Source organism: Delphinus delphis, chromosome 19 (genome assembly GCF_949987515.2).
Source record: "Delphinus delphis chromosome 19, mDelDel1.2, whole genome shotgun sequence".
NCBI lineage: Eukaryota > Metazoa > Chordata > Mammalia > Artiodactyla > Delphinidae > Delphinus > Delphinus delphis.
This window is the reverse complement of record NC_082701.1, coordinates 22,655,379-22,680,756: the sequence shown is the minus strand read 5'-3', so window position 1 is coordinate 22,680,756 and position 25,378 is coordinate 22,655,379. Positions and strand designations below refer to the sequence as shown.

General features: G+C 56.7%; 3 protein-coding genes across 8 annotated transcripts; 2 read left to right on the top strand and 1 right to left on the bottom strand.

The window, feature by feature from the left end:
* Window positions 1-317: 317 nt before the first annotated feature.
* On the bottom strand, window positions 318-4,805 carry LRRC46 (leucine rich repeat containing 46). 3 transcript variants are annotated; one of them, XM_059996428.1, is made up of 8 exons: window positions 4,679-4,805; window positions 4,473-4,578; window positions 3,053-3,161; window positions 2,164-2,210; window positions 1,769-1,878; window positions 1,510-1,579; window positions 1,060-1,208; window positions 318-811 (listed from the first exon to the last, which is right to left on the bottom strand). In XM_059996428.1, exons 1-8 carry the CDS (start codon window positions 4,686-4,688, stop codon window positions 441-443), a joined length of 972 nt encoding a protein of 323 aa, XP_059852411.1. In that variant the 5' UTR covers window positions 4,689-4,805; the 3' UTR covers window positions 318-440. The 3 variants fall into 3 exon arrangements, with proteins under 3 accessions (XP_059852411.1, XP_059852412.1, XP_059852410.1); XM_059996429.1 differs by lacking the exons at window positions 1,769-1,878; window positions 3,053-3,161 and having other exon boundaries at window positions 928-1,208; XM_059996427.1 differs by lacking the exons at window positions 3,053-3,161; window positions 4,473-4,578; window positions 4,679-4,805 and having other exon boundaries at window positions 928-1,208; window positions 2,164-2,540.
* A 130-nt stretch (window positions 4,806-4,935) lies between these two features.
* On the top strand, window positions 4,936-10,747 carry MRPL10 (mitochondrial ribosomal protein L10). 2 transcript variants are annotated; one of them, XM_059996430.1, is made up of 5 exons: window positions 4,936-5,229; window positions 7,105-7,274; window positions 8,511-8,675; window positions 8,930-9,074; window positions 9,794-10,747. In XM_059996430.1, the coding sequence occupies exons 1-5, from the start codon at window positions 4,950-4,952 to the stop codon at window positions 10,048-10,050; spliced, it is 1,017 nt and encodes a 338-aa protein (XP_059852413.1). In that variant the 5' UTR covers window positions 4,936-4,949; the 3' UTR covers window positions 10,051-10,747. The 2 variants fall into 2 exon arrangements, with proteins under 2 accessions (XP_059852413.1, XP_059852415.1); XM_059996432.1 differs by having other exon boundaries at window positions 5,165-5,391.
* Window positions 10,748-13,598: 2,851 nt separating this feature from the next.
* Window positions 13,599-25,140, top strand: OSBPL7 (oxysterol binding protein like 7). Of its 3 annotated transcripts, XM_059998105.1 has the most exons (22): window positions 13,599-14,334; window positions 14,443-14,568; window positions 14,743-14,796; window positions 15,408-15,521; window positions 15,877-15,987; window positions 16,083-16,200; window positions 16,878-16,981; window positions 17,335-17,427; window positions 17,512-17,644; window positions 17,733-17,827; window positions 18,011-18,106; window positions 18,777-18,914; window positions 19,509-19,602; window positions 20,536-20,768; window positions 20,914-21,051; window positions 21,902-21,965; window positions 22,066-22,144; window positions 23,037-23,181; window positions 23,280-23,424; window positions 23,511-23,637; window positions 23,848-23,970; window positions 24,138-25,140. In XM_059998105.1, the coding sequence occupies exons 1-22, from the start codon at window positions 14,260-14,262 to the stop codon at window positions 24,244-24,246; spliced, it is 2,514 nt and encodes an 837-aa protein (XP_059854088.1). In that variant the 5' UTR covers window positions 13,599-14,259; the 3' UTR covers window positions 24,247-25,140. The 3 variants fall into 3 exon arrangements, 2 of the variants coding, with proteins under 2 accessions (XP_059854088.1, XP_059854089.1); XR_009517073.1 differs by lacking the exon at window positions 24,138-25,140 and having other exon boundaries at window positions 23,555-23,637; XM_059998106.1 differs by lacking the exon at window positions 18,011-18,106.
* Window positions 25,141-25,378: the final 238 nt, after the last annotated feature.

Sequence of the window (25,378 nt, the reverse complement as noted above, 5' to 3'; positions counted from 1 at the left end):
CTTGCTGGGCGGTGCATTCTTCTGACTTGGTGAAGGTCTTGGGGGGCCCTGTGGGGAGAGGAGGCGGCCGCTACGTGGGGAGGATTAGAACCGGCTTTTTGGTCCTTGACCTGAACCTCCGAAGGGCACTCCCTGGGGGGGCGGTGAGATGTGTGCCCCGCGAGATGGCCTGAGGCGGGGTGCCCGTCCCCTGGGTAGTTCCTGCAAGATCCTATTCTTTGGAATCAGGCTCTGTGTTCCTGCCACTGTTTCTGGGTGCTTTTACTGACAGCTTCCCCTGAGATTCCCCCAAGTGACACGGAAGACACATGCAGGGCCTGGGGATACTTTACTGGGGACAGGCTCCTGTCACAGGCGAGGGCTCTGAGGGGGAGGGAGACCCACTCCACTCTTCGCTCGTCCGTGTTCCTGGGGCTTTGCTGGTAGCGATGGGCTGCGCTTCACTTCTTGATTTTTTCGGTCACAGTTTTGGTTGTGCTGGGGGCCCCAGCCGGCGAGGCCTTGGCGGCTGCGGCCGCTCTGGCCCCCTTCCCTGCCTGAACAGTGCTTTGCTGGCTCCTGGAAGCCGGAAGGCATGGTTTCTTGGTGGCAGAGGAGGCTTGTGGCAAGGAGACGGGCTCCGGGGATGTCTCCTTCCCTTGCCTGGGAGTGACGGAAGGGCTGCTGTTCCCGGCCATGGGCGCCCCTGGCAGCAGTGGGAGGTCGGTGAGGGTGGGCCGCATCTCCACCCTCAGTAGGTGCTCCAGCAGGGCTGTCTGCTGCCTGTGCTCCCGGTGCCTGCTCGTCTCCTGCTCCAGCTCCTTGAGGAAGCCTGTGAGGGGCCAGGACGGTGGGTGGTGGATGGAGCCCCGGGCTTAGCAGGAACAGACTCTCCCCTACCATCCCTAATGAGGAGGAGCCTAAGATGGGGTGGGGAAGATGAGTCACCTGCATGCCCAGACTGGTCTGGCCCTGGGACCACGTCCCCAGACACCACCGCTGTCTTAGCTTCTCCCAGATCCCACAGGGCAGGCAGGGGTGTGCTCTGGGGAGGCTGCAAGCCTTGGAAAGCAGGGTCACCTCGCTCTGAGCAGAACGGGCCTCTCAGCTCTGGGAACTCCTCGTCCTCATTGCTTGAGGCTTGATCCTCCTCGTCCGAGGTCCAGCGCTCTGCCACAGGCTGCCCGTCTAGGTCCAGGAGCAGTGGCAGGGCTTCTGTCACCAGCCTCCTGCAGGGCAGAAAGAACAGAGGCTACCACCCAGGAGGGCATGCCTGCGCGTGGAGCCTGGGAGGATGCACAGACACAAGCCACAGCAGCCACGCCAGGAGGGGAGGTGTTCTCGAGCTGGAAGATAGGCCTGTGGTCAGGCCAGCCAGCTGAGGGCAGGCCCCAAGTGGAGTTATGGGGGGTGGGAAGGCCAAAGGGGCCCAACTCGAGCTGGAGTGAGGGTGGAGAAGGTGCCAGGGATGCCCCCCCCCCAGGTTTGCAGGCCGTCACCCCTCTCTTCCCACCTTCACTTCCTCCTCACCTGTAGCTCTCCTGGTTGGTGCAGCTGTTTCCAGTCAGGTTGAGGATGAGAAGGCTCTCGGGGAATTCATCTGCACACAGCAAAGAGAGGAATAATGAGGTTCTCACACCCGCCTTCCTGTCTAAAGCCACTGCCTCTTTGCACAGCCCCCCAGAGCCCCGGAGGATGTGCCGATAATGCAGGCACGGGGAGGGAGAGCAGAGAGGAGGGAGGGCACCACCGGGACTTATTCCATGAGCCAGGGCAAGGATGTTCCTACCCAGCTTCAGTATTTCTATCAGGTTCTCAGAAAGGTCCAGAAACTGGAGGTGTGGGAGGTCGCGGAGGTTTTCCACCTGCCTGATTCGGTTTCCTGCCAGAGACAGGAAGCTGTAGGGGAGGGAGGGGGAGAGACAGCTGAATCACAGAACAGCTGAAGCGGGGGACGGGGGCACCAGGCGTCCGGGGCCCCGTGGCTAGGCAGCCGGATGATAAGTGGGGACGCATGGCCTTCTGGGGTGAGGGAAGCAGAGCTAGGCTTGCAGGGTCCTTGGCTGACCAGCAGCTGGGCTTGGGGAGATCTGAGCCAGTTCTTCGGGGTATTACCAGGTTCCTCCCCTTCATCCTCCCTCTTCTTCCCTCCCCCCACCCTGCCTGAGCCCTGGCACCACGTACCGTAAGGAGGGGACGCAGGCCAGGTTCTCAATTCGCTCGATCTTATTCTGCAGGAAGAAACCGAGTTGGGGAAACCAAGCTGAGGTCAGCTGAATGGGGGGCCTTTTAAAGGGACAAAGCCCCAAGACCAAGTCTACTCTTGAGGCTGGAGATGTGGCGCTTTGGGAATGATCATCCCACTTCTTGAACTGGTTGTCACTACCTTGGGATGATTTGTTTTCTCCAGGTGGATGGTTGAGGGCATAAACTTGGGGCTGGGCTAAATTTGATTTAAGTACCCTGATCACCCCACAACCAAAGAGTGACCTGGACATCAGAGAAGGAAACCAAGGGGAAACGGGGAAAGGGAAAAGGCTTTGGTGGTGGATTACACACATGGAGGGGACAGTGTACCTATACTACTTTGGTCTGTCAAGTTTCTGTGGGGGAAGGTTAAGGGATCTGGGTATATTCAACCTGAGGGAGGCTGGAGATCAACCACCCACCCACCCCCACTACCACCACCACCAAAAAGCCTTCAAGGTTCTGAAGGATGCTGAGGAATCTCGTGGTTCCTTCTTCCTTTTTTTCAAAACAGGAAATGGACTTGAGCTATATAATGTGAGAGATTCAGGGCAGACATCAAGAAGGACTTCTAGAACAAGAGAATTGTCTGACAAAAAAACAGTGACTCAAGAGCATGGTCAGCATGTCTTTTGGGTGGATTGGTCTTTCAATTCAAGATAATTCCTGATTCATCTGGAAACAGTTTCTATGAAGGTCTGCCTGCCTGAACACCAGTAAATGGGCAAGATGACCTGGTTGGCTCCTTTCAGATTAGACAGACATGGCCCACAGGGGATGCAGTCCTGTCCACAGGGAGGAGTAAGGGCAGGAGGCAGGAAGTTACCCCTTGCAGATAGAGGCTGTGAAGATTCTGGAAGCCCTCTAGGTTCCTGATAGTGGTAATTCCCTCCCGGTCCAGGCGGACAGTCTGCAGTTCAGCAAGCGTGTGGAACCTGGGCAAACGGTCAGCAGGGTTGGCTAACAAGGCCACTTCTGTGGTCTCTTAGGAGGAAGACGGAGGGGAGGGTGTTTCAAGGAGGGGGTGGATGGCTCAGTGATTGCTCAGATGTCAGGGACACCTGCTTGACTCATGAGGCGGGGTCTAGATCGGGGAACCTGGGTTGACTTGGAGACCTGGGTATCTGCCAGTAGCACTGGGAGGGATAAGAGTGAGAGGTGAGTAAGGGCCCTTGGACTGGGAAACTGGGTGATGGCAGCTTACGGTTCCTGCAGAGGCAGGGGAAGACTTCCTCCAGCCAGCTTGGGCTGGGACAGAGAGGGGACAATCTCTGCAGGAAGATCCTTCCTCACCTCCCTTCTGAGTGGTCCACGGAGGGAAGATCACTTGTTCCACCCACCCATTCATTAATCCCCAAACATTTAGTAAGTGCCCATCAGAGACAAATGAAAGAGTCCCTGCCCATCACTACTAGGGAAGCTGGCCAAACATCTATGACAAGTGGATGACAGAGGCATGTGCAAGGGACTAAGGGAGACCATGGATTATACACTGCATTCAGACTGGGGTGTTCAGGGAATGCTTCCTGGAGGAGGTGACATATGAGTAGGCGTTAGCCAGGAAGGTGAGGGGGGATGAGGAGAAGGCATTTCAAGCAGAAGGTATAGTATGTGCGAATCCAGACTTCCTTGAACTTTAATGTGCCCATGAATCCCTTAGGGGGTCTTGTTAAAGTTCAGATTCTGATTCAGTAGGTGGGCCTGAGACTCTTCATTTCTAACAAGCTCCTAGGTGATGCAGATGCTTCCCACTCGTCCCAGCACCACTCTGAGTAGTAAGGTGCTAAGATGTGAGAACACGGGGTCTTAGAGAAATCACACACTTATGGAGAGTGGCAAGAAATAAGGCTGAAAAGGCAGCAGAGGTCAACTCAGGCTAAGGTGTTTGGATTTTATTCTGGAGGTACCAGGGAGTCAGGTTCTATCAGATTTGTCATTTAAAAGGATCACTTTGGCAACAGTATAAGGTGCCTGGACTGGGGGTAGAGAGACTAATTAGGAGTTTGTTGAGAGGTGATGACTTATTTAAGACCCTGACTTAAAGCAATTGAGTGGGCATGGTGAAAAAGAAATAGAATGATTTTTAAGGAGGGAGAATAAGTTGGACATTGCCACTGACTGAATGTGTGGAGTTAAGTAAAGAGGGGGACAAAGAAAGGTAAGTTGACAGATCAGTAGAGCTCAGGGGACTGGTCATCCTGTGTGTTTCAATATTCCAGCACCCCTTTCCTCTCCCATGCACTCACATCTTCTCTGACAGGTCCTCATCCTCAGGGAAGGCCAAGTTCCGCTTCGTGATAAGGGCTTCAGTAATGCACACACCGCCTTCCTCTGGACTCTGGGCAGGCTTATCTGTGAAAAGAAGAGTCCAATTGTTACATTTCCTGATTCTTGGAGGCCTGACTCTACTGTTAGTCAATTGTTCTACCCAACATCCCACCTCCCTACTCACCTCCAGGCATGATCTAAAAGCTGCTGGCTTGGGGAGGGATTTGAACGAAGAGGAGCAGAGCAGCTTGGACAGCCCCTGGGAATGGAGGAATGGAGCCCCAGGATGGTATGAGGATAGAGAAGCTCAGAGAATTGGGGGACAAAGGAAAGGCGTTGATTCAGGGCAAATTGTTGGGGTGGCATAGAAGACGAAAGTAAATCGAAGTGGAGGGTCTGGAGTTTGAGGGGTGTATAGGGGCTTTACTGGCCGCCTACAGGGGGCTTGTAGGTAGATGGTGGCGCGTGCGGATGGCAAGAGCGGTTGGAGGAGTCTAGCGTCGTTGCTAGGAGACTGGACGCCAGATGGGTCATCCGGGAGGGCGGGCTCGCCGGTGCCGGGCTCGGCGCATTCGTGTTGCTGCTCCAGCCGGCGGCTCCGCCCTCCGCTTCCGGCCCTGGGACTACCCACAATCCTTAGCTCCTTCCGTCTCGCTAGGCTCCGGGCCATTCTTCCGGTGGCGATGGCTGCGGCCGTGGCTGGGATGCTGCGAGGGGGTCTCCTGCCCCAGGCGGGTAAGGAGCGGCCCACGTCTTCTCGGCGCGTTCCGGCCGATGCTCTCTACTCGTCTCCCTCCTCTACTACTAATCCCGTCCCGAAATCTCTGATCCCAGACACCTCCTGATGACCCCTGACCCCAGCTAGATCGCCGGCCTCTTTCCCCCATCTAATTTCCTGTGAGTCCAGACTCTAGTAATAACGACAACACAGCAAAAACGTCAGCGACAACCGCAGTATTTATTCTCGACGCCCCAGTCCCCCTGCCTTGTTTGGGGTTTCTCTAGCCCACCACCCAGCTCTTTCTGCCTCCAGAGATTCCTTAAGGTCTCAGCCTAAATGTCATCTCAGGCCTTCCCTCGCCACCCTCCGCAAAGGTTTCCCCTGTTAAATCTGTATCTCTCACCCTGTTTACTGACCCCTTCGCCTTATCACAATCTAATTTAGCATTTCTTTATTTGTTGTTTTCTCTATTAGACTATAAACTCCATAATGTCAGAACCCATGTTCATTCAGCATAGCCAGCATGTGGCATGGTGCCTGACAGTAATAGGCAGGCTATAGATATTTGTTTAATGAATGATTTTGAGTACGTAATACAGGTCAGGCACAGTGATAAATACTTTACATGTATTATTTCATTTAAACCTTAAAGCGTCCTTTGAAGAAAGCGTTATCTTCCCCTCTTTACAGATTAAGAAACTCAAGTTTAGACCAATTGAGTGACTGGTCAAGGTCACAGCTAGTAAGTGGCAGGAGAGAGATTAAAATCTGGTTCCATGTGTGTCAATTATATCTCAATAAAACTGCAAAAATTTTTGAAAAATCTTGTTCCATCTGATCTAACTTAACAGTTAGGTTTTGTGGCCACTGGCAAGAAAACCTCTCACTTAAGCAAATCTCCATGCTCTCTGACCGTTAGAGCCACCTTCTGGCTGCACCTTTCTCTGAGATCCCATTCCGGCCTTGGGAAGGGCTGAAAGTGGGAAGCTCTAGCTTGGGTCCTTTTGTTGAGCGTGAAGCGGTTACCTTGGCTTAGGGCTTTCGAGTGGCTCCCTTGTCTTCTGAGGGGTGCTTTCCAGCAATGCCTGTAAACAAGAAGCATAGAGAGGAGGTAGACTTGTTTGGGGGAGCTGCGAGGACAGTATAACTTTTCCCTCTTGCTTCAAATCATGGGGGAAGGGGCAGTGCGTAGGGCAGTGGTTCTCAAACTTTAGCCAGCATCAGCGTCACCTGCAGGGCTTGTTAACACTGTTTTCTGGGCTCCGCTCCAGAGCTACTGACTCAGTAGATCTAGGACAGGGCCCGAGAACTTGATTTTCTAACAAGTTCCTGGGTGATGCTGATGTTGGGTTGGGGAGGGGTGGTGGTGGTGCACACTTTGAGAACCACTGGCTTATAGCAGGGGTTGGCAAACTATGGCAGGGCTAGTCACCATCTTTCCTACATAGTTGTATTGGAACACAGCTACATCTGTTTGTTTACATATTGTCTATGGTTACTTCCATCATACAGTGGCAGAGCTGAGTAGTAGCCATATGGCTCTCAAACTTAAAATTTTTATTTGGTCATTTAAGAAAACATTTGCCCAGCTCTCTCCTCCTTTTTAAAATGTATTCAAAATACTTTCTCCTTTGTTCTCATTTTTTCCTTATCTCTGCATAAAGAGCTGGAGAAATGGGCACCTCCAAGGATCAAGCACCTGAGCTAAGGTCACCAATTAAAGAGAAGAGAAGGTTCGGGGATTCAGGCTTTCTAGCAGAGTTCCTTGTCCCACTCAGTGCTGAGGCTAGCTCTGTGAACTCTGGTTGTCTGTGCCTAGGGGGTGGGTTTTGTCCATCTGGTGCAGACTAAGAGGCTGCTTCTCACCATATGGCCGTTTCTTCTCCCAGGCCAGCTGCCCATCCGCCAGCTTGTCCGCTATGGCTCCAAGGCTGTTACCCGTCACCGTCGTGTGATGCACTTTGAACGGCAGAAGCTGATGGCTGTGACTGAGTATATCCCCCCCAAACCTGCTGTCAACCCCAGATGCCTGCCGCCCCCTCCCAGGCCCCCCCAGGAGGTAAGAAACAGGCTGGGCATGTCGCCTGGTGGTGGGATGGTGGATTAAAGTGATCTTGTTTCTGTGGCCATAATGAAGTAGCACTCCAGGACATGGTCATCCACATCATTACTTCCCCACTTTGACCCTGTAGTCCAGATACTTTCAAATGAAATCTGCACTTGATTCTGCGTCGGCCTTTTGGGCTCTGTGGTTTGGACAGGGTTCCTGGATTTCCTTCATTCTTGTCTCCAAAAATGTGTGTGTGAAAGCTATCCACACAGGCGGAGGTAGGAGAGAACATCGCTCCCGTCTTGAAGCTTCCATGTTTTCTTAGAGGAACAACACGAGGTTTTTTGTCCTTGAAAAAGACCAGTGGAGAACTGGTAACTTCATGGTGGTTCTCAGCTCCACAAGTTCTCAACTTTGAGAAACACTGTCTTGAGAAAATGAAGTCTTGTCCTGTAAAAATACCTCAATTTTGAATTAACATTGCAAAAGAGTGATCTTGTATTTATAATTGGTAAAATAGTTCAGCATGAGTACAGTGTCAGGGATAATTAAATGATTTTGACAGTATTATTATCAAAATAATGTTTGCTGGATCAGACTGCTGTCCAGTTCAAGGGGACTGAGCATTCTCAGGTTTTAAAAACACTACTCTAGGGAATTTCCTGGCAGTCCAGTGGTTAAGACTCCGTGCTTTCACTGCCCAAGGCCCGGGTTCAATCCCTGGTTGGGAAACTAAGATCCCACAAGCCACACGATGCAGCCAAAAAGAATAATAACAAAAACTTAAAAATATATATTTATTTACTTATTTAGGCTGCACCTCGTCTTTGTTGTGGCACATGGGATCTTCCTTGCAGCCTGTGGGCTTCCTTAGTTGTGGCATGTGGACCTTTTAGTTGCAGCATGCATGCCGGATCTGGTTCCCTGACCAGGGATCAAACCCAGGCCCCCTGCATTGGGAGCACAGAGTCTTACCCACTGGACCACCAGGGAAGTCCCAATAATAAAATTTTTTTAAATTAAAAAAATAAAAACACTGCTGTAAAGCCTGTGGTTATCAAATGGAAATGAAAGGATGGAGTGGGAGATAGAACATGTCTGAGAGTCAGGGGCCCAGCTCTCCTGCCTGTACCCTGATCTTCATTAGGGCATCGCTGGAAGCTCCAGCACCTGTCCCTGAGGGAGTAAGGGTTGTAAGGAGACGGGGCATTTTACATCCCCTTGGTCCTCCTTTTCTGACTGCAGGAGACAGGCCTCGTCCGGCTCCTCCGTCGGGAGATAGCAGCAGTTTTCCGAGACAACCGAATGATAGCTGTCTGCCAGAACGTGGCTCTGAGCGCGGAGGACAAGCTTCTCATGCGGCACCGGCTGCGGAGGCACAAGATCCTGATGAAGGTCTTCCCCAACCAGGTAAAGAACGGCTCCCTGGCGTGGGTTGCCGTATTCCCCTCCCTCACCCCCATCTCAAACCCCAGCATCTCTCCCAAGATGTGGCACTCCTGACTCCTCCCTGCCACGGCAGCCCTCTAGTCCGGGGCCTAATCTGTGATTAGGGTTTGAGGTGACCCTCGGCTTGAGCCCTCAGCCTGGTGTGGCCTGTGACCAAGGTGGGTGACTCCTTCTCCTACTTGACCCCAGTAAGCCCTTCTTTCTTGCTGTTCCAGATCCTAAAGTCCTTCCTGGAAGATTCCAAGTACCCAAATTTGCTGCCCCTTTTTGTGGGGCACAACCTGCTGCTGGTCAGTGAAGAGCCCAAGGTCAAGGAGATGGTGCGAATCTTGAAGAGTGTGCCTTTCCTGCCGCTGTTGGGTGAGCAAGCTCCCCTGCCAGTTGGGGGTGAGGGTGAAGGGGAGTGGGTGCTAGAGCAGCCTGCTGCCATCTGCAAGGCTTGTGTGGGTAAAAGTGCGGACATGCTTGGAGGAGACACCCTCTCGCGATGGCGCCTGCGTCGGTAGCACCATTTGATGAGGGCTGCTTGTGTGTGTCACTCCGCGGAGGGGACGTTCAGACACCTTGAGTCTAGCAAGGGGGTAGTGGGTATTGAAACCCACAAAGACAAAGATACTTAAAACAAATAGCCCAAGTGAAGGGTGCTGAGGGGTAGTGAGCAATGTTTCCTAGACTCCCCTGGCGCCGAGAGTCCCTGGAGGTGCTTCTTTCAGAGAGTACTGATTTCACAGGTCTGTGTTGGGGGGCAGGAATCTGTGTTTATTATACAGACTCTCCCCACCCCGCCCCCCCGCCCCAAACACACACTCCATGGTTCTTCAAGGAAGTTTAGGAAACTGACTTAGTGGGGGTCGGACCAGGTAGATGTATTATGTAAGGGATTCTAGGGAAGAGTTAGGAAGGAAGGGAGAGGATTGATCTGAAACAGTGGGAGTGGGGCGGGGCACAAGTGGGAACCAGATTTTGGGGAAGGCTGGGAGGTAGAAAAGGGCAATGGAGAGCAAATTCCTAGGGTTGGACCATTATTTTTGGAGAAGAAAAGCAGTTGTGGGAGCCTCGCTGATCCTGTGTTCTTCCAGGTGGCTGCGTTGATGACATCATCCTCAGCAGGCAGGGCTTCATCAACTACTCCAAGCTCCCCAGCCTGGCCCTGGTGCAGGGGGAGCTGGTAGGAGGACTTACCCTCCTCACGGCCCAGACCCACTCCCTGCTTCAGCACCAGCCCCTCCGGCTGACTGCCCTGCTGGATCAGTACGTCAGACAGCAACACGAGGAGGACCCTGTCGTGCCAGCCAGTGGGCAGCCGGATCCTCCCGACGCTGTTCCGGACTCGTAGCCAGCCTCTTGTACCCAGCCTGCCCATAAATACACTCTGCCCCGTTGGCTGTCAGAGAGATGGGGAACTTGGGGTGAGGAGTGGCGTTTGTTACCTGGCTTTCACTGACAAAGATCTCTTCCAGTACATGGCAACCCAGAGATGCAGAGGGATCCCATTTCAGAACGGAGGTGGCTCGTAATCACTGTCTTTGTCCCTAGTTTTCCCAACTTGGGACCTGATAGCAGCGGTCTCTTTCCATTCTCCAGGTCCAAGGCGGAGAAGCCTTTGGTTTCTGTGTTCACTGCCCTTGCTGCACGTGCCTCCCAGCCTATCCCCTCGTGGCTCCAATGTGCCAGAATAGCGCAACTGAGTAATTGATTGTGCTGAGAGTGGCATCTGTTGAGAGCCTACTATGCCAGGCTCCCTTTCCATGTGCTAGATCCTGTATTCCTCACATGTCATCCCCATTTCACAGAGAGGAAGACTAAGGGGAGGAGAAGTTAAATAGCCCGCCCACGGTCATGCAGTTGGCAAGAGTCAGCACAGGGACTGAGCCAGGCTCTTCCTACTCTGAAGATGCTGCCCTGGTTTTCTACACTAAAGCTTTTTCATTAGGGTCCCAAGTGTGCTTGGGTGTTAATTCTGCACCCTCAGGGTGTGCCATGTCGTGGAAAAGTTGGGAGCACTGCTTTATGATAAAGTGAAATGCATTTTACTTACTGTGTTTTGCTGTTGACAAGCTTATCCTCCCTGTAGACTTATTCCCAAGGTCATCTCTGACTCACTTCTCTTCCTAGAAAATCCTTCCTCTTCCCATGTCCAAGCCTGTTACCTCCCTGTACTTGCTCCCACAAATGGCATTGCTTAAGTGCTTGTCCTTTTGAAGGCAGCTGCCCACTTTGTCCAGTATCTGGCCCATCTCAGGTGGTTCAAAACAAAAGAGCTGGGACTTCCCTGGTGGCGCAGTGGTTAAGAATCCGCCTGCCAATGCAGGGGACACGGGTTTGAGCCCTGGTCTGGGAAGATCCCACATGCTGTGGAGCGACTAAGCCCGTGCACCACAACTACTGAGCGTGCACTCTAGAGCCTGTGCCACAACTACTGAGCCCACGTGCTGCAACTACTGAAGCCCGCGCACCTAGAGCCCGTGCTCCGCAACAAAAGAAGCCACCGCAATGAGAAGGCCGTGCACCGCAATGAAGAGTAGCCCCTGCTCGCGGAAACTAGAGAAAGCCCGCGTACAGCAACGAAGATCCAACGCAGCCAAAAATAAAATAAATTTATTTAAAAAAAAAAAAGGAGCTGAGGGAAAGCCAGGATTCTGTTTTAATAAGGGGGTCTGGGGGCTCTTGAGTAGGAGGCCTCATCCAAGTCTCAGGGAACTGGAGGTTTTTAATGGAGAGGGGGTGTATGACAAGAAGCCTGCCCTTGTCCTTGGTTGGAGCGCATTCCGGGTGGACGCGGGTGATGCGGGGAGTTAGTTGATCATTGCTCTAGGAGCAGTGCCACAGCTTCCTTAGTCCTGGGCAGACACTGCTCTGGCAGTGATGGTCTGCAGCAGCTTTTCCTTCCCTGGTTCAGGACCAGCTCTCCACAGTGCCCAGCTCTGTGCCTTTCGCCCAGGGATGCTCAATCAATAGGAACTGAATTAAAAGGCCCCTGAGGCTCCTGGATGCCAGAGCTGGTCTGGCCAGTGGTGCCCAGTGCTCTCCCTGACTCCCAGAACCCTGCCAGGTGCTAACAACGCCCTCCTGGGGTGGCAGGGACTGCTGAGGTTCTGAATGGAACAGAGAGCAGGCATCTCCTGAGAGATGTGTAAGCCAGGGCCCATGGGACGGCTGGTTGGGGAAGTGGCCTATGTCATATTGGGAATCAAAGAAGAACCTCGAATTGCATCCTTCGCCTGCTGGCGTTGCCTGAAACCACAGCATTAAACCCACTTCTTTCCAGAAAGTGGCTGCACTGCACTTAAAGCTGTCAGTCCAGTTCATATTCATTTGAATGAATTCTAGACCTTTCTCAAGAGGTAATTTTTAATTAGAATTGAGCAACTGCACACAGTACTCCGGCAGAAGGGCAAAGGTATTCAGAAGGGGAGGCCAAGGGTACTAGAGTTGGCTCCAGCTAGCTTTTTAACAGCCAGGTAGTTACCGCCCCAGACCTGCCCACCATCCAAAGACTCGGTAGGCTGGGGGGTGGGGGGTGTCTTACTACATAGGTGCTTCCGGCCCCCATGGGTCCTGACCTGGTGGGGCATCACCCCCAGTGACAGCCTCACTGTGGCCCTCTTGAACTATGCCCTGCTGACTGCCTTTGGCACTGTCAGCTGTGGTTCCATGGGTCACCCCTCCCTTTCTGTCAACCTGAAAGCTTTGCTGGCTCCAAATTCCACAATCTATTTTCAGATGTAAAACTGAGAGTCAGGGGTTAATAAGGAAATGGCCTTGGGTACTAATTGGGGTCAAGGCCATACTAGTGTGAGCAAATTCTTTACCAGCACTAGCTTGGGGCCAGCGGCTCCCTAGTCCTCTGTGATCTATCTGGAACTGTGCCCACTGGGGACTCTGCTCTCACTCCCAAGCTTTCTGGGTGCTGGGGAGTCGGCTCAGCCCTGAGTCCTCCGGGGAGCAGGGGGGCAGAGCTGAGCGGCTGCCCAGAGTTTGGCTGGAGGAGGGGCCGGGGGAGGGGGAGGTGAGGAGATCCGGCTAGAGGGGAGGCTCCGACGTCTCCTTCCTTCCTGGTTCCTGCTGCAGCTGCCGCCACTGCTCAGCTCCGTAAGCAGGGAGCTGGCGGCTCGGAGACGGTGACAGAGGCGGAGCGGTGCGCGGGCCAAGGAGCACTGGTGTCCATGGACCCTGGGGTAAGGGGGCCGCGCTGGCATCAGCTGACATTCCCCAAGAAGGGGACATTCACCTGAAGCTGGTGGGTCTGCTCTTCCAGAGATGAGGGCGGGAATGGAGGTGGAAAGGGGGCACCCACCTGGCTCACCTCGACCTGCACCCTCTACTAACAGAGCCTCCCCTCCACCCGCAAGCAGTGAGGGGCCAGGATCCCACGGAGCCAGGAAAAGGGCACAGAGACACCCAAAACACTGGAGAGTTTGTTAACTTTCAATGGCTGAACGTAGGAGTTTTCCCCCCAGGTCAGCCTCTGGTAGCATGGGCCCCTCTGCCCTGACCTCCTGGCCACCCACACCCCACCACGTCCCTGTCCCCTCCTGGCCTCAGCTCCACTGGAAGATCTGGGCTGCTTCCCCAGCTTCAGGCCAACCTTGCCCCTCCAGTCCCCTCCCCCATCTCACACACACCGAGCCTCATGCATTATGGATCTCCCCGTGGAGCCAGGATGGCCAGGGCTGGTGCCAAGGGCGCCTGTGGGCACTGCTGCGGGGCCTGTGCGGTCCTTGGCATGTGTCTCCAGTGGCTCGTCCCCCGCTCTCTCCAGGTGGATGGTACTTCTTAGGAGCCCCAGGGATGGGGATGAAAGAAAGGAGGCTTGGGGGACGGGGGGACAGAGGGTCCGAAGTGGGCATCCTAGGGGGGCAATTGATGGGAGGCACAGGGGAAAATGCGGGCTGTCTCAGGCCTCAGTTTCCTCAGGCAGAAAAATGGGAGCCCAGGAACTAGAGGATATGGAGGCCAATTGGTGGGGAGCTGGGGTCAAGAGGTTGGGGGGCTCTGTAAAGGGATGATGGCAGAGGAGTCTCCGTGCCGTGGTGCTGGGCTCAGGGATCCTGGCGGAAGAGGAGCTGCGTTGAGATCTCACATGTCTAGTCTCTGGATTCCTCTGTCCTATTTTGGGGCCTCTTCCTTCACTCCCCTGCCTCACCTCTGATTACCCCCAGGGAATCCTCCAGAGAAAGCATGGGGTGTTTCCTGGAGCCGGGGAACGTGTGAGTGCCTAAGGTGGGGCAGGGCTGACTTTTCGAGGTTTTCTTTTGGCACCAGCCTGCCTGCTGCGCGCTCCACCTCTCTGGGCAGCGGGCTCTGAGACCTGCCCAGAGTGGGGTGGGGACAGGCTTGGGAGAGGTGTGGCAGGTGAGCGGAAGATGTGCTCGGGGGCTCTCATCCCAGAGGGTGCAAGAGGGGCTGGAGGTGGGGAAGGTGATAGCCGAGTCTGTGCTAACAGGGTCTCTCTCTGCTTCAAGGGCACCCTCAGGACAAGGTGACATCTTTCCCCTTCCACTCTTCTCTACGTCCTCAGCAGGGAGTGGCCACTCCCTTCCCCATGGACTTCCAAGAGCGGGACCCTCCCTCCCTGGCTGAGAGCACACAGTCCGCCAAGCCCAGCACTGCCCAGCAGGTCTGAGGGTGGGGAGTAGGCAGTGGGCGCGCCAAGCTTGGCCCACAGGGGAAAAAGGCAGAGGTGGTCGCTTCACCGGCCGCTCCCCAACTCTGTCCTGGACTGCAGGCCTCCGAGCTGTGGGAGGTAGTGGAGGAGCCTCGGGGCCGGCTGGGGGCAGAGGGTATCATGCCCGAGAGGCAGGAAGGCCACCTGCTCAAGAAGAGGAAGTGGCCTCTGAAGGGCTGGCACAAGGTAAGGAGGCAGGGCAAGGGGAGGGGCCGGATGGGGACGCCGGACGGGGATGTGTGGGGTTGCCGGGGGGTACAGTCTGTTTGTGTGTCAGAAGAAACTTCTGTATGGTTGCTCTCTCCCCACATCCTTTCCTCTCTGCCCCCCGGGCCCTGTCCCTTCTGGGCAACGTCACAGAGATACTTTGTGCTTGAGGATGGGATCCTTCACTACGCAACGACTCGGCAAGATGTGAGTCAGGGCCTCGGCTGGGGGATGAGGGAGGACTTTGGCCCCAGAGTGCCCTGCGCGGGCAGGGGGCTTCTGGAATCCCCCAGAGCAGGGTCTGAATCCCAGGGACACCAATTATTGGGTGTGGGGTCTTGGGCAGGTTACTTCCCTGGGCCTCAGCTCCTCACTTCTACGGTGGAGAGAGTGCAGCCACCCATTTATAGAGTCTTTGTCTTGGTGAGGGCTCTCAGGACAGTGCCGGGCATAAAATAAGTACCCAAGACATGGGAGCTTTATCATCGTCATCCTTGTCCTCTGCTCTTGCAGGAACAAGGAACTAAAGGCCTGGACACCCAGGCTCTCTCCAAGAAGGTGCTCCTTTCTCAGCCTTGCAGATTCCTGAGGGTGGGAAAAGTTTTCCTCACTCTGTGACTGCCTAGAGCTCAGATTGTGACTTGACATAGCGGGGTGTCCTGTGCGCAGGAGGACGACTGACAAGTCCTGCTGATACTGTGACTTGGGCATGAGGGTGAACCTGCTGCCTGGCCCTTGAGCCTAGCGTGACCTCAGTGATGGTGGCCCTGGTGGCCTAAAACCAGTCCCCCTTTCCCCCTCCGATCTCTCCACCCCAGATCACCAAGGGGAAGCTCCATGGCTCCATTGATGTCCGACTGTCGGTCATGTCCATCAACAAAAAGGCCCAGCGCATTGACCTTGACACTGAAGACAACATCTACCACCTCAAGGTGACATCCCTGGGAGCCAGGTGGTGGCTTGGTCCCCAGCCTGTCAGAGGCACTGGGGCACGCAGGAGAGAGGGACAGGGGCCGAGGGTCTGTCTGAGTTTGACCAGAAGGGAGTTCCTACCATGTACAATAGCCAATGGCAAACTGGCCCTGTTGGCTGTTGTGTGAACAGGAACAGAGCTGAAGGCTTGGAGACCTGCAGACGCTGTTTCTGCCTCCCCGCAAGGGACCTTTGCACAAGCTGTGTGCTATAGGGAGAGACCCTGCCTGCCTGCGGACCCGAGCCCCAACTTCTTGCCTCTAGAAAGCAATCCTTCCTTTCATGCATCCCTCCCCTTCTCCATCACCTCTGCAGATCAAATCACAGGACCTGTTCCAGAGCTGGGTGGCTCAGCTGCGTGCCCACCGCCTGGCCCAGCACCTGGATGTGCCCCGAAGCCTGCTGCCCAGCACCACTCACCGGAAGGTAAGATGGGCCCTGGGGCAGCGACAGATGATGTGGGGATTCAGGGTGAGACTCAGGGAGGCAGGCACCTTGCTGACCCTTGACTCACCCCACAGGTTCCTGGTGCCCAGCTTCCGGCAGCGGGTAGTGCCTCGGCTCTGCCAGGGGTTGGACCTCGGGAGAAGGTGTCTTCCTGGCTGAGGGACAGTGATGGGTTAGACCGCTGTTCTCATGGTGAGGGGCCCCTGGCACTGCGCCTCCGTGGGAAGGGCCCATGCTATTGCATCTAGGTGGCATCAGCAGTCACAAGGAGGAGAAAATGTTACCTCCATCCCTGCCTCTGGGAGACCCAGTCTGATGGGGGAGACAGCCTCCGTCTCTAGGCTGATCAGGTCTCCTAGGGCCCTGCCCTGGGGAGCCTCAGGCTTACAGAGAATGATGGGGCTCATGCTCTAGGCATATAGACAGACTCGGACACAGGGCCAGGACTCATGAAAAAGAAGATCCAGAATGCCAACGCAGGGAGGGGTCCTGAGGAGTAGTGCCAGGGAAGGGGTGTGCACTAGAACCGGATTCCTGGAGTTGCAGGCTGCGATGCTGGCCTGGGAGAGGGAAATGCAAACCAAGGGGGGAGAGCGAGAGTGGGAGCCCCCTGGCCTGTGTGGAGGTGGCCGAGGTAAGGTGTGGTCTGGAAACAGAGTGCAGATTGGGGTGCGGGCGCTTCCGTGAGGCCAGACCAAAGGGTGGGAGCTGGGAACTGCTTTGGGCTCGTGAGTGGGGGAGGGCAGCCAGTGTCGGCATTTCCGTGGCTGCCGGTGAAGTCTTTGGAGGAGGAAGGGAAGCTAATGGACAGACTCTGGGGGGCCTGGCCAGTGTTGGGAGAGGGACTTCCTCATTCATCCTTCCCGCAGAGCTCTCTGAGTGTCAGGGGAAGCTCCAGGAACTCCACAGACTCCTCCAGAGCCTGGAGTCCCTGCCCCGGATCCCCTCAGCCCCTGTTATCCCCACACACCAGGTAAGGTCCAGGGGAGGAGGCAGGGGCCCGCCCAGGGCCATCTCCGCTCTTGCTGTCTTCATCTCCATCACTTCCCCGGACAGGTCCCCAGTCCCCCTTATATGCTGCGGTTTCCTGGAGAGCCACCATCTCCCCGTTGCCCCTCCCCACCGTGTCCAGACCGCCTCAGGGTTGTCTTTCTGCCCCTTTGGAGCGACCCCTTCCTCCTGTGCCCAGGCGGCTGCCAGGCTGTCGGTCTTCTGCCTCCGGGATGCTGGTGTCTCTGCGTCCTCCTTCATGACCGTCTACCTCTCTCCCGGCTTTGGTGGTCTTCCCCACCCTGAGACTGAAACTCCCTCACCTCGACTTGCCAGGCCTCGGTGACGACCGAGAGACCCAAGAAGGGGAAGCGGACCAGCCGCATATGGTGCACACAGAGCTTTGCCAAGGATGACACCATCGGGCGGGTGAGGTGGGGTGTGGACCCCGAGATGCTGGGTGGGAGGCTCTGAAGGAGGCTGCACCCTTCAACCCCTCCCCTTCGCCTACAGGTGGGTCGTCTCCACGGCTCTGTTCCCAACCTATCTCGCTACCTGGAGTCCCGGGACCCCTCGGGCCCCCGCGGGCTGCCACCCCCAGACTATGCCCACGTGCAGCGCAGTTTCTGGGCCCTGGCTCAGAAGGGTGAGTGCGTGCCCTGGGGGTGGCTGGGGGCAGGCGGGGAGAGGGAGAGGGAGAGGAAGGGAGTCTGATGGCCAGCCTGCCCCCACAGTGCACAGCTCGCTCAGCAGTGTCCTGGCCGCCCTCACCACTGAACGGGACCGACTGAGGGACCTGCACCAGGGTTCGGATCCGTCCAGGCTGGGGGTGAGGCTGGGGGCAGGGTGGTCAGTGGGAGGAGTGGGCCCGAGCCCCGAGGACTGCAGGCCTGGGGATGGTCCCGGACCTGGGCCGGGAAGGGAGGTTGGAGGAGGCAGGCTGTGCCCGGCAGGCTGGGGAGGGCTTCACCCGCCCCGTCCCGGCACCTGTGCCCTCACCCTCTCCCTGCAGGTCTCTGAGGCCGCAGCCGGCCCGAGGCGCCTCCACTCGCTGTCCGTGTCCTCCGACACCACTGCAGACTCCTTCAGCTCCCTCAACCCCGAGGAGGTGGGAGCCGGGGTGGGCTGTGGGGACCATTCCTCTGGGCCTTCTTTCTCAGCAGAAGTGAAGGCGTGGTTGGTGTTCAGACCTGAAACTCCAGCCCCTTTCACGGAACACGGGCAGCAGCCACATCTGGGTCATTTCTTAACAGCGTGCAGAGTGCTTTTGTTTTTAAGTCAGAGTCCCGTGAGGCAGTGATTCTTACCCTCAAGTTCACAGATGAGGAAACTGAGACTCAGAGGATCTAGTTGATGGGCCCAGGCTCCCGTACTACATGGGTTTGAATCTGGCTCCACTGTATGCTGGCTTCATGACCCAGAGCCTCAGTGTCCTAATCTGCAAAGTGGGGGTAATAATTGCACCTCCCTGGTAGGGTGAGTGTTGGGATTGATGGAGTTGATACACGCAAAGGGCTTGGAGCCAGGCTCAGAGTCAGTGCCCAGGCAGTTATCATGCAACCCGTGTCTCCTCACTTCCAGGCCGGGATCTTTCCACCAGGCCTTCGTACCCCACTACACTCGCTCCCCTCCGCATCTTCTCCTGCTCAGCAGGTCTCAGACTCAGATAGTAAAAGTCCCCAGTCACACTTCCCTCACAAGGGAGCTGTCAGGCCAGGGGAGCCCTGCCTGACTCTCCCGGCTGGGCCTTGGGCCTGACACCTGTCCCGCTCCCACAGCAAGAAGCTCTGTACATGAAGGGGCGAGAGCTGACCCCTCAGCTGTCCCAGAGCAGCGTCCTTTCCCTCGCTGATTCCCACACAGAGTTCTTTGATGCCTGTGAGGTTCTCCTCTCTGCCAGCTCTTCTGAGAATGAGGTGAGGGAGCGGGGAAGCTGGTAGTGAGAGAGGAGGGACCCTGGGAATAGAGGGGTGCGGTCCCGGGAGACTGGAATCTGTGGATTCCCAAGTCCTTTCTAACCACCTCGGCCACTTCTCTGGGAACACGTCCAGATCTGCTGGGTTTGTGCGGCCCTGCTTAGAAATCTCTGCTGGAGACCCTTCTTCCAGTTTGATGTGCTCCATCCCCATGGGTTCTACTGAAACTGCTGTCTCAGCTGCACCCCATCATCTTTCTGTGACCTCGTTTCAGCCTTAGCACTCCCTTGACGCTCACCCTCCTGACCCTGAATCCCAGTAATCCCCAGCTTCCCTTCCCTCAGTGTCCCGCCAAGCTCCTGAGCTGTCTCCCTGCTAGTTGTAAGGCCAGGCCCTCTCCCTCCCAAGGTGGCAGGGCACGCCGTGATTCCAGGCCTCCCAGGGCAGTGTCTTAGGGCTCAGACCCTCCCAAATATATTCTCTTCCCCTTCCCACCAAAGGGCTAGCTGGGCAGATTCTTGCCAGGCCCTGGGCACTGTCCAGCTGCCTGGGGGAGGCCTAGTCTGCCCAGCCTGTCATCTGTCCCTGGCCCAGGGCTCAGAGGAGGAGGAGTCGTGCACCAGTGAAGTCACCACCAGCCTGTCCGAGGAGGTGCTCGACCTCAGGGGAGCTGAGCGCTGTCAGAAAGGTGCCAGCCAGACGGGCAGGAGGGAGGGCAGGAGGTGGGCACAGCAACGGGGTTCGTCCAGGCCCAGGCCCCTTGGGAAGTAGTGCCTTGTAGTACTGGTGGGCTAATGGCTTCGGGTGCTGACTCCAGGGGTGACCCTGGGGGTGAGTAAGGCTAAGCTGTGACTGTGCTCCAGGGGTGGCCCTGGGGGCGGGGCAGGCTCAGCCTGGGGCTAGTCTCCAATCTGGGCTTCTGCGAAGGCTCGCGTGGGCCTGATAGGCAGAAGGGCCCGCTTTTTAGCAGTGTGGCTTTGTACGTGTTGTCTTCCTTCTTGGAGCCTGTTTCCTCATCTATAAAATGGGCTGAATAATTTTATTTGCTTTATTTTATTTTTTATTTTTTTTGCGGTACGCGGGCCTCTCACTGTTGTGGCCTCTCCCTTTGCGGAGCACAGGCTCCGGACGCGCAGGCTCAGCGGCCATGGCCCACGGGCCCAGCCGCTCCGCGGCATGTGGGATCTTCCCGGACCGGGGCACGAACCCGCATCCCCTGCATCGGCAGGCAGACTCTCAACCACTGCGCCACCAGGGAAGCCCTGGGCTGAATAATTTTGACATTGGTTTCTGTGCTCATGAAACGGAGCAGAAGCCAAGGGTGAGAGTCAGGAAGGGCTTCTGGGGTGCAGGGTTTCTGTTTCCAACAGTGGGAACTGTCCTCTGGTTCTTAACTCTGCTGCTCACCTAAATCCCCAGGAGCTCATCAAGAATGAACCACTCCCCACCACCCCCCAAAAAAAAGAATTAGCCCCCAGCCGCCTGCCCCATAGTGAGTCGAGCCTGGGGCCTGGGAGCGAGCAGACCTGGGAGCACCTCAGGAGCTCGGGAGGCCGTGGGCCTGCATGCGAGGTGCCCAAGGCAGAGTGACAGGTAGGTTGGCCCCCGGATTGTGTTCCAGGAGGAGCCGTGGGACCACCCCGCCGCCGATGCCTACCTGCGGCCAGTGGGCCCGGGGCCGATGTGAGCCTGTGGAACATCCTGTGGAACAACATCGGCAAGGACCTGTCCAAGGTGTCGATGCCCGTGCAGCTCAACGAGCCACTCAGCACCCTGCAGCGGCTCTGCGAGGAGCTGGAGTACAGCAGCCTTCTGGACCAGGCCAGCCAAACCACCGACCCCTGCGAGCGCATGGTGGGTCCGCCCAGCCCCCGCCCAGGCTGCCGCCACCTCCCAGGATCCGGTCTGCCGGGCCCACCCCGGGCCCCCGTCCTGGCTCATGGTAGGGTGGTGGTGGGGCGGCATCTCCTCTGATCCCCCGGCGCCCCGCCCCCTGCAGGTGTACATCGCAGCCTTCGCAGTGTCAGCCTACTCTTCCACATACCACCGGGCGGGCTGCAAGCCCTTCAACCCTGTCCTGGGGGAGACCTACGAGTGCGAGCGGCCCGACCGAGGTTTCCGCTTCATCAGTGAGCAGGTGAGGCCCTGGAAGAAGTGGGCTGGTTGGGGCAGCCATGTGGCCAAGGCCGGGGAACACCCGGGCTTCAAGGGGCCAGGGCGTGGGCGAGAACACCCGACAGTCGGGCCGTCAAGGGAGGAGCTCCCCACTCCTTGGGGAGAGGGACTTCAAACAAGGAGTTACTGTACCATGTTCTAGAGCTGGGATTCTGGAAGCTCATAGGAGCTTATTCAGCTCTATCGGTTGCTTGGTTTTTAAATCCTGAAGGCCATGGGTAGTCACGGGAGAGTTTTAAGCAGTAGAGTGACATGCTTAGAATTGCAATTTGTAGGGAACACTCAGGCAGTGGTGGGCGCCAGGGGATGGGGAGAGGCAAGGAGGGCAGGCTGTGGGATCCCTGAGTTCAAGGTTCCAGATGGGGAGCTGTTCTCATGAGGGCAAGGCCGAGTTTTTCCAAGGGTGTGTTGTGGAGATTGCAGGGTGATAATCGGCTTTGGGGGAGAAGATGATTAGGGAAGAGGGTCCTCGTGGGAGGGCTGGCTTTCAGGCAGGCCATGGGTGGAGGCCCCACCTGTCACTGCTAGAGGACTTGGGCAGGATCTCTGGAGGGCACCATGCACAGGGTCGGCAAGGAGGGCCCTAGAGGGGAGGGAGGGAGAAGGGAGAACATAGGGGCCTCGTGGGAAAGGAGAGGGAGATGGAATTTGGGTGGTGGCCAAGGACACCTAGACAAGAGACCTGGAACTAACCGGTCTTCTGGTTCCCAGGGGAACTGGGGATGGGGGTGAGGGATGTTGGGGGCCTGGGGTCAGGAGCAGACCCCAGGGTCCTCAGGAGCAGCCTCTAGAAGACTTCCTTGCTCATCAAGGTCTCCCACCACCCCCCCATCTCGGCGTGCCATGCGGAGTCTGAGAACTTCATATTCTGGCAAGGTAAAGGGTGGGGCTGGGGGTGAAGCGCAGATGGGGGAGGGGCTGGAACACTCTCTGGTCTTATCTCTGCAGTCGTTCTCCTTCCCCCACCCAACTCCAGACATGAAGTGGAAGAACAAGTTCTGGGGCAAATCCCTGGAGATTGTGCCTGTGGGGATGGTCAATGTGAGCCTGCCCAGGTGAGTGTAGGCACAGGCCCAGCCTACAGGCCATCCTCCCCGGGCTGGGATGGGGACGTGGGAGGGACAGGAGAGAGAGGCCTGGTCTGAAGCGGCTCAGGGTGGGGCAGTGTCTGTACATTTATACCTGGGTTAACAGCAGTTGTCAGTAAAGAAAGGTGAACAGTCTTAGAGCTGGAAGGGCTCGTCAGGGTCACCTGATCAAGTGGCTTTCGCACTTTTTGACCATGACTCACAGTAAGGAATGCATTTGAGACGTCAAGTCAGTGCACAGTAACCCATTCACACACACGCACGCACGCACACAAGCCTAAAGTGATTCTAAAGTGATTTCAGGACTGCTCACAAACCACATTTGAAGCACCCTCATCTAGCCATGTTACAGGTGGGGAACTGCAACCAGAGGCCAGTGCAGGGGTGGGGAAGACCCTGGACTTCAGGGTCAGAAGTCCTGGGCGGGAGTCTTGGTTCTGCTGCTTAATTAGACAAGCGGCAGAAAGACTTGACGCCCCAGAGCCTTGAGTCTGCTCGTCTATAAAATAAGAGTAATAAGTAATATTCGACAGAAGTGGGGAGTAAACAGGCTGATATATGTGAACAGACATATATCCCAAGGACATAGACCCGTCTATGTTTTTACCCCTGTGACTTAGGCCCTTTGGAGCTTTCTCAACAGCTGGAGATGTGTTAGTTGAATACTTGCTGTGAAGGCTGCTTTCCTTTATAAATATGTCGTCCTTCAGGGAAGGACCATGAGCTGGAACCAGGACCCCAGGGTTCCTTTCCCAGACCCGCATGACCTGCTCTGATGAGACAGGCATTCCCCGGCTCAGGGTGGCACTTGTTCCCCAGGGCCGGCCAGCTGCCCCCCGCCATGCTCTGTCTCTCTCAGGTTTGGGGACCACTTTGAGTGGAACAAGGTGACGTCCTGCATTCACAACATCCTGAGTGGCCAGCGCTGGATTGAGCACTACGGGGAGGTGCTCATCCGGAACACGCAGGACAGCTCCTGCCACTGCAAGATCACCTTCTGCAAGGTGGGTGGCCTCCCTGCCCCACCTGTCCGTCCCAGCAGCTCGCCCCGGGGAAGAGGAGGGGACACCTCCCTAAGCCCTCTGTCCCACCCCCACCCCAGGCCAAGTACTGGAGCTCCAACGTCCATGAGGTGCAGGGTGCCGTGTTTAGCCGAAGCGGCCGCGTCCTCCACCGACTCTTCGGGAAGTGGCCCGAGGGCCTGTACCGGGGACCCCCGCCGGGCGGTCAGTGCATCTGGAAACCCAGTAAGTGGGGCGCTTGGGGCGGGCTGGGCAGAGGTGAGGGCAGCTGTGCACAGCCCACCTGCCCCAGCCCCCTGCCTTCCCCCTAGACTCAATGCCCCCAAACTATGAGCGCAACTTCGGCTTCACTCAGTTTGCTTTGGAGCTGAATGAGCTGACGGCAGAGCTGAAGCGGTCCCTGCCTTCCACAGACACGCGGCTCCGGCCAGACCAGAGGTCAGTGCCAGGCGGGTGCCGCTCCAGAAGCTCCGGGCTCCTCCCTCCCCACGTGGGTTTCCACGCAGACCTGGGACTATGTCCTTCCTTCCTTGAGTTGCCTCGGGGAGATGGGACCCGTTTGGGGGCAGAACTGGGCAGGCACAGCGGCCTTGGATTTGGGGGCCTCTGAGAGTGGGCAGTTCCGCTGACTGCCGTCTGGTTGCTCAGGTACCTGGAGGAGGGGAACATACAGGCCGCCGAGGCCCAGAAGAGAAGGATCGAGCAGCTTCAGCGAGACAGGCGCAAAGTCATGGAGGAGAACAACATTGTCCACCAGGCTCGCTTCTTCAGGTGCCTCTGCCCCCCTCTCCAGGTCTCTCTGCAGCCCAGGCCCCCTCCTCCTCCCCACTAGCCCCTTCCTGCTTTGAGCGGGGCCGGCAGCGTAAGGCAGCGTCTCGGGACCCCGGCCTCAGTGCTGGGTGTTCACCCCTCTTCTTCCACGGCCCCCTTCCCCCCAGGCGGCAGACAGACAGCAGCGGGAAGGAGTGGTGGGTGACTAACAACACATACTGGCGGCTGCGGGCCGAGCCGGGCTACGGGAACCTGGACGGGGCCGTGCTCTGGTAGCCCAGGCCCCAGGGGCAGGAGGCCCCGGTCCCCCCTCCTGCCCCCACCCCGCCACGGACACATGGGCGAGGCCAGGCTCTCCCACTCACTGCCCTGGAGACCAAAGGGGAAGCCCTGGCTCTGGCCCTCTCCCCTCTGCCGGCCAGAGGGGCTGCATCTCAGCCCATCACCCACCCCTTGTTTGGGGTGGGAAGCAGTATTCGTGCTTCCCCAGTCTTGTTGCCCCAGACAACCAGCATGTAAGACCCTCCTTGCTCTGTCAACCCCTTCCTTACCCCCTGGGGTACTTGGGGGAGACTCCAGGCCCTCCAGGATCTGTTCCCCATTTCAGTGCCTTCCTAGGACACAGGGGACCCCTCGATGTTCCCCAGGATTCCCATGCCCAGGACTCGGGCCCCAGCTGTGAGGTTGGAGTGAGTGAAGGAGAGGGGATGGCCTTTTCTCCCACCCCCGTCCCTCCCATGCCCCAACTCCAGCATCTTCTCCCCCTGCCCTGGCCCAGAAGGGCTCCCTTTGCTTGGCCCTGGCAATTCCTCCTATCCTCCTGGATCCCCTTCTCCCAAACTGCAAAACGCCTGCAGCTCCTTCGTCCCTGGTCCTCAAGTGGTTTCCTTCAGTCTCAGCTCAGTGGATCCCCCAGAGCAGACAGGGCAGGAAGGGCGCCTGGCCTCTGACCCACCCGGAGTGAGCGAGCACTCATGAGAGTGTTGGTTTGTGTAGAAGAGTGTGTGCGTGTGCCTGTGTACTGCTTGCGGGCGAGCAGGATTCCTCGTGTAGGCCGGATGTCCCCTGTGGGGGGTCTGCCACCATTGCTGCTCATTTTACCAGTCTGCCTCTGATTAAGGTGAATTGCTATGACATTCCAAACTCCAGTAAAGACTGTCCCAAACTTTGGCCTGTGACCATTCATTGAAAAACACGTGCGCTCAAGCCCAGTGAAGGCCCATAGCTCCCCACTCACCTGGGCTAAAGACCCAATGTCATCTCGCTCCCTGAATCCTCACCTCCCGTCAATTCTGCCTCAGTGTCTCTCTGACCCCTTCTCGTGATTGCACCTAGCTTAGGCTGGGCTCTTATCAACTTTCACCTGGACTATTGCAGTATCCTTGGAGCCTCCAGTCACTTCCATTCT